The 6,000-nt window shown below is 36.0% G+C and overlaps 1 protein-coding gene across 1 annotated transcript in view; it reads right to left on the bottom strand.

Moving 5' to 3' along the window:
• LOC113925574 (transmembrane protease serine 11A) overlaps window positions 1–1,678 on the bottom strand; it is a 45,539-nt gene extending 43,861 nt beyond the window's left edge. Inside the window, exon 1 of the mRNA XM_027600110.2 lies at window positions 1,593–1,678. Within this exon, the coding sequence (XP_027455911.1) occupies window positions 1,593–1,678 (86 nt within the window). The remainder of the gene's footprint in view (window positions 1–1,592) is intronic.
• Between the last annotated feature and the right edge of the window lie 4,322 nt (window positions 1,679–6,000).

The raw sequence follows: 6,000 nt of genomic DNA on the forward strand, positions 1-6,000 counted from the left end.
AGAGTCCTGTTTCATTTTAAAATTTTAATGACATTGACTTGTTGAAGAAATCAAACCGGTTGTCCTTTAGAACATCTCACCTTCTTGCTTGTCTGAATGCTTTCTTATGATATCACTTAACTTGTTCTTCTAGCTCCCTCATTTCCTGTAAAGTTAAACAGATCTAAAGACTTGATTAGATTTTGGTTAAATTCATTTGACAAGACTACTTCAAATGTGATGCTGTATATTTTATATTTTTATCACATCAGGGTTAGAGGAAATTTCCACAATTTAGGAGGAGAAAAATAACTCTTTGCTTTTTTTCTTAGCACCTTATGATCAACAATAGTACTAATGATATTGTGTCAAGTATTTGTTTGCATGTATATTAATCTAAACTTAACTGTGAACTCCTCAATGAGCTGGACTATTGTTGTTCATATTTTTATTATTAAGATTCATTAAGGTGCCTGGTAAAGAGTAGGAATTTTATAAATCCATGAGAGGCAGATATTATGCCAGCTTTACCTATGAAATAACAGAGGCTGAGAGAGAGGATACTTGATTAGAGTCAAGTGGCTTAAAAAATCCTGGTCGTCTAACTCATTCTGTAGTGCTCCTTCTCTACAACTTGCCATTGTAGTCAACTTTATTTATCTCTTTCATTAGAATTTAGCTTTGGGGGCAGAAGGTATTTTTCATATTTACTTCACAAGATTTAGTGCAATGTTTCGCACTGAATTAATTTTAAATAAATATTGGTTGATTTATAGGGATTTTTTCTTTTGAATATAAACATATTTTATATGTAAATGCAAGCACAAAAGATACAGTTTATGGACCTAAATAGTTAAGAAGATGATAGTTTTGGCATAAGTAATACATTTACCTTATAAAACTAGTGGAACTTGAAAGATCTGAATTCTGCTGAGTATAGAAAATATTGACAATGTGTGCATTGACTGATTAAAAAGAATCTAGACAACTGGCTGTGGAAAGGCAACATGTCTTCCAATGGACAAAAGCTAAGGTGCCAGAATATAACAACAAACAGAAGCTCCATGGAGTATAATATTACTTAGCCTCTTAAGTGGCTTCAAACCTAAATTCAGAAGTGAAAGATAACTTAGAGGCTACTTGTAAAATTCAACACATTTCCCAGGTGAGAAAACTGAGGCCCAGAGATGATTAAATGACTTCTTTGATACAACCGAACTAGCAGTCATCTCAAACTCATGCCTTCAACCCCTGGGGCACTATTATTATTATTATTATTATTATTATTATTATTATTATTATTTTGCAGTGCCAGACAGCTTTTCCACTGAGTCCATGTTAAAATTCTTCAATTGATTTATTATTTATAGATTCATCTATCCAATCTTTCATTCATTCTTCATTTATTTGATCATTTTCTCCGAGAATCTTACTATATCTTCAAGTCATTCAAAAACAATAAGAGAACCAAAGAAGAAAAACTAGACCTCAAGGAGATTTATAAGCTTTGAAATCTATCTTCCCATCACAGCAGAGTTCCTCTGATTAGGACAAATGAAGAAAGCAGATGACAGGAAGATCATATCCCACCACTGAGATGCACACAAACTCACACTGTTACAGACTGAACGGTAGGACTCTCAACAGAAGAATGGTTCAATAACCAATGACACACTGCTTCATGTGCTGTGGCAGTCATATCTATAAATCCCATACAAGAGCTGTGAGCATGGGGGTGGGGAATGGAGACCAATGAATAGGAGTGTTAATGTTTCTTCCTTTGAGAAAACATCTGGGGAGTATCAGGTGTACAATGCCAAATTACAAAAGCTTCAGGAGCCATAGGCTAAAACCGCAGCTACTTAATCCTATATGAATAAACTTTCAACTCAGTGTCACTTTTATGAATACAAACAAGAAATGCATGAAAGCAAACATGCATCATCAACTTTCCATTCTAGAGAGATCCTGCTAGTGATTTGCATAATATCATTTTAGATTTGAAAAGAAATAGGCTTTGTAGAGCCTTGGGAATCTAGCCTGATTGTAAGTAGAGATGCACTGCACCATGGTGCTCATGCATTTTTTTCTGCTTGCATCATAAAACAAACACTGGCGTATTAATTTTCTATTGCCACAAATTGCCACAAAGTTAGCGGCTTAAATGAACTAGCTCATAATTCTGTATGTGTCATGTCTGAGTTCTCTGCTCAGGCTCTCACAAGGTTGAAATCAAGGTGTTGGTTGGGGCAGCTATTTGATCTGACATTTGTGATCATATTCCAAGCTCACTTAGGTTATAAGTAGAGCTCAGTTCTTTGAAGATTTTATTTATTTATTTATTTATTTATTTATTTATTTATTTTTGTTTATTTATTTAAGAGAGAGAGAGCATGCTTGTGAGCAGGGGGAGAGGCAGAGGGAGAGGGAGAGAGAAAATCTCAAGCCAACTCGGGACTGAGTGGGGAGCCCAACACAGGACTCAATCTCACTGCCCTGAGATCATGACCTGAGCCAAAATCAAGAGTTGGGCGCCCAACAAACTAAGCCACCCAGGCGCCCCAGAGCTCAGTTCTTTGAAGCTGAACTGGGGTCCCTGTCCTCTTGTTGGCTGTCACAGACCTCGCTCAGCTCCTAGATTCCACCCACATTCTTTGCATGTGGCCCACTCCATCTCTACAGCCAGCAATGGAGAATCACCCTCAAACAAATCTCTCACATCTTGAATCTCTCTGTCTTTCCAGGTAGAACTAACTAGTCCTTTTCAAAGGTGTCACCTGATTAGAGTAGGCCCACCAAGGATAATCTCTTCATCTTAAAGCCCACTGACTTGAGACCTTGATTATATCTACAAAATTCCCTTACAGCAGCACATAGATTTGAATAACTGGGAGAAGAAACTTATACATCAGGGGATGGGAATCTTAGAGTTCTTTCTAAAATTTTTTCACAGCTGGAAATATTATGACTTTCATGAAAATGGACAGAAATCTCTACAGCCTTCAGAGAAAGCATATAAGATTTAAAATTTCTAATTTTTGTGGGGGTGGTAGAGAACTTTTCATTAAAATGGAATTTTATGTTGAACATACAGCTAGAAGACTAAGGGATATTTTACCCAACTAAAAATTGGGGGGAATACAAAGTGAACTCTTAGAACTTGAAATGGGAAGAAAACTGAAAGTAATCCCTGATTATGACCTAATTAGCACTCTGCATTCCTTTAAGAAAAGGGCAAATACAGGTGATACTTATTCAGAGTATCACAACCTATAATCTGTGTGAAATTTATATTCATTTCATCTTCATTAAGTTTGGTTATTCAGTGTTTAAAAGGGCATATTCATCACATATTTCCAAAGATGTTTTCAATGAAAACATGGTGATAATGTGAATAATTTTGCGACTTTGTTTTCTTCAGTCTTGCAGACTGAAAAATACACACCTTGAGGAATATATAGAGCAGTAGAACTGTTAATGATCTGAGTTGGGATATTCATTTCTTCAGTAACTAAGCTCTAAGCTGACAACTTTTATATATGTGAGTTCAAAGATGGTTTGGGTCAACAAAAGATATTATAGACCTCTTTCTCCACATGGTTTTCCTTTTTCTAGAAAGGCCTTCCCTGAAGGCAGCACCTTAGGCTCACTCCTCAGTCAACCATGTGCTCTTTATCATTTTATCTGTAAGTTCTAAATATTTCCATTTTCAAGATTAGTCTTCTGCTTTCTTGTAGGTAAATGTTATCATTGTACAAATGTAAAAACATGGTTATTATACAAATGCTAATTTACAGAGGAGTTATGTTCTCATAAATCTTCATAAAGACAGTATCTTGAAGTTTAAAATATACTATCTGATTTATTTTTTTTACTCTTTATTTTTAACTTTTTTATTTATTATGTTCAATTAACCAACATTTAGTACTTCATCAGTTTTTGATGTAGTGTTCAATGATTCATTAGTTGCATATAATACCCAGTGCTCCTCACATCACATGCCCTCCTTAATACCTATCACCCAGGTACCCCATTCCCACATCCCCCTCCCTTCTGCAGTCCTCAGTTTGTTTCCCGGGGTCCAGAATTTCTCATGTTTTGTCTCCATTGGTTAGCTTCCCAGCCCACGTATAAGACTACTTAACTCCTAATGTAACTGAACAAAAGTGCTAAGTGCACTAAATTCCTAGAAGCCCTTTGGTGCAGAAAACTTTGCTCATCTTTTCCTAGCATGGTGCCTATCCCTGGAAAAAAGTTGTTCTAGAACCAAAGTACCAAATTCTCCTTCTACCAGTGAAAATTGTCATTCCGTTTGAGCCATTTAAGTCAGACATTTGCGATAGAAAGCAACCTTTTTTGGTGACCTAATATACTCTGATATGTGAATATCTGTCTGGGTACTCTGGGACTACTTTATTTTATTTATTTATTTTTTTAAAAGATTTTATTTATTTATTTGAGAGAGAGAGAATGAGAGATAGAGAGCACGAGAGGGAAGAGGGTCAGAGGGAGAAGCAGACTCCCTGCTGAGCAGGGAGCCCGATGTGGGACTCGATCCTGGGACTCCAGGATCATGACCTGAGCCAAAGGCAGTCGCTTAACCAACTGAGCCACCCAGGCACCCCCACTGATTTTTTTATTGGAATACAGCCATGGTCATTTGCCCCCAACTTGGGAGCACCCAAATTTATAAATCAGTTAATAATAAACATAAAGAAACTCATTGTAGGGGACTTTAACACCCCACTTACATCAATGAACAAATCAATGTAAGCAGAAAATCAACAGAAAACCAATGGCTTTAATGATACACTGGACCAGATGGACTTAACAGATATATTTAGAACATTTCACCCTAAAGCAGCAGAATAGACATTCTTTTTGAGTGCACATGAGACATTCTCCAGAATAGATCACATCCTGGGTCACAAATCAGGTTTCAACAAGTAGAACAAGATTGAGATCACACCAAATATATTTTCAGACCACAATGCTATGACACTTGAAATCAACTACAAGAAAAAGTTTGGAAAGACCACAAATACATGGAGGTTAAAGAACATCCTGCTAAGGAATGAATGGGTTAACCAGAAGATTAAAGAAGTTATAAAAAAAAAACAGGGAAGCAAATGAAAATGAAAACATGACAGTTCAAAACTTTGGGATGCAGCAAAGTCAGTCCTAAGAGGGAAATATATTGCAGTGCAGGCTTACCTCAAGAAGCAAGAAAAGTCTCAAATACACAATCTAACCTTACACCTAAAGGAGCTAGAAAAGGAGCAGCAAATAAAGCCTAAAGCCAGCAGAGGAAGGGAAATAATAAAGATTAGAGCAGAAATAAATGATATAGAAACAAAAAAACAGTAGAACAGATCAATGAAACTAGGAGTTGATTCCTTGAAAGAATTAATAAAATCGACAAACTCTAGCCAGACTTACCAAAAAGAAAAGAGAAAGGACCCAAATAAACAAAATCATGAATGAAAGAGGAGAGAACACAACACAACAAACACCACAGAAATATAAACAACCTATAAGAGAAAATTACGAAAAGTTATATGCCAACTAATTGAGGAATATGAAAGAAATGGATAAATTCCTAGAAACATACAAACTACCAAAACTGAAACAAGAAGAAACAGAAAATTTGAACAGAGCCATAGCCAGCAAAGAAATTGAATCAGTAATCAATCTCCAAACAAACAAAAGTCAGGGCCAGATGGCTTCTCAGGAGAATTCTACCAGACATTTAAAGAAGAATTAATACCTATTCTTTTCAAACTGTTCCAAAAAATAGAAATGGAAGGAAAACTCATTCTCTGAGGCAGTATTACCTTGATTCCAAAATCAGACAAAGACTCCATTAAAAAGGAGAATTACAGACCAATATCCCTGATGAACATGGATGCAAAAATTCTCAACAAGATACTAGCAAATCTAATCCAACAGTACAATAAAAGAATTATTCAGTACAATCAAGTGTAAGTTATTTCTGGGCTGCAAGTGTAGTTCAATCTTTGC

Source organism: Zalophus californianus, chromosome 2 (assembly GCF_009762305.2).
Source record: "Zalophus californianus isolate mZalCal1 chromosome 2, mZalCal1.pri.v2, whole genome shotgun sequence".
In the NCBI taxonomy this organism is placed as follows: domain Eukaryota; kingdom Metazoa; phylum Chordata; class Mammalia; order Carnivora; family Otariidae; genus Zalophus; species Zalophus californianus.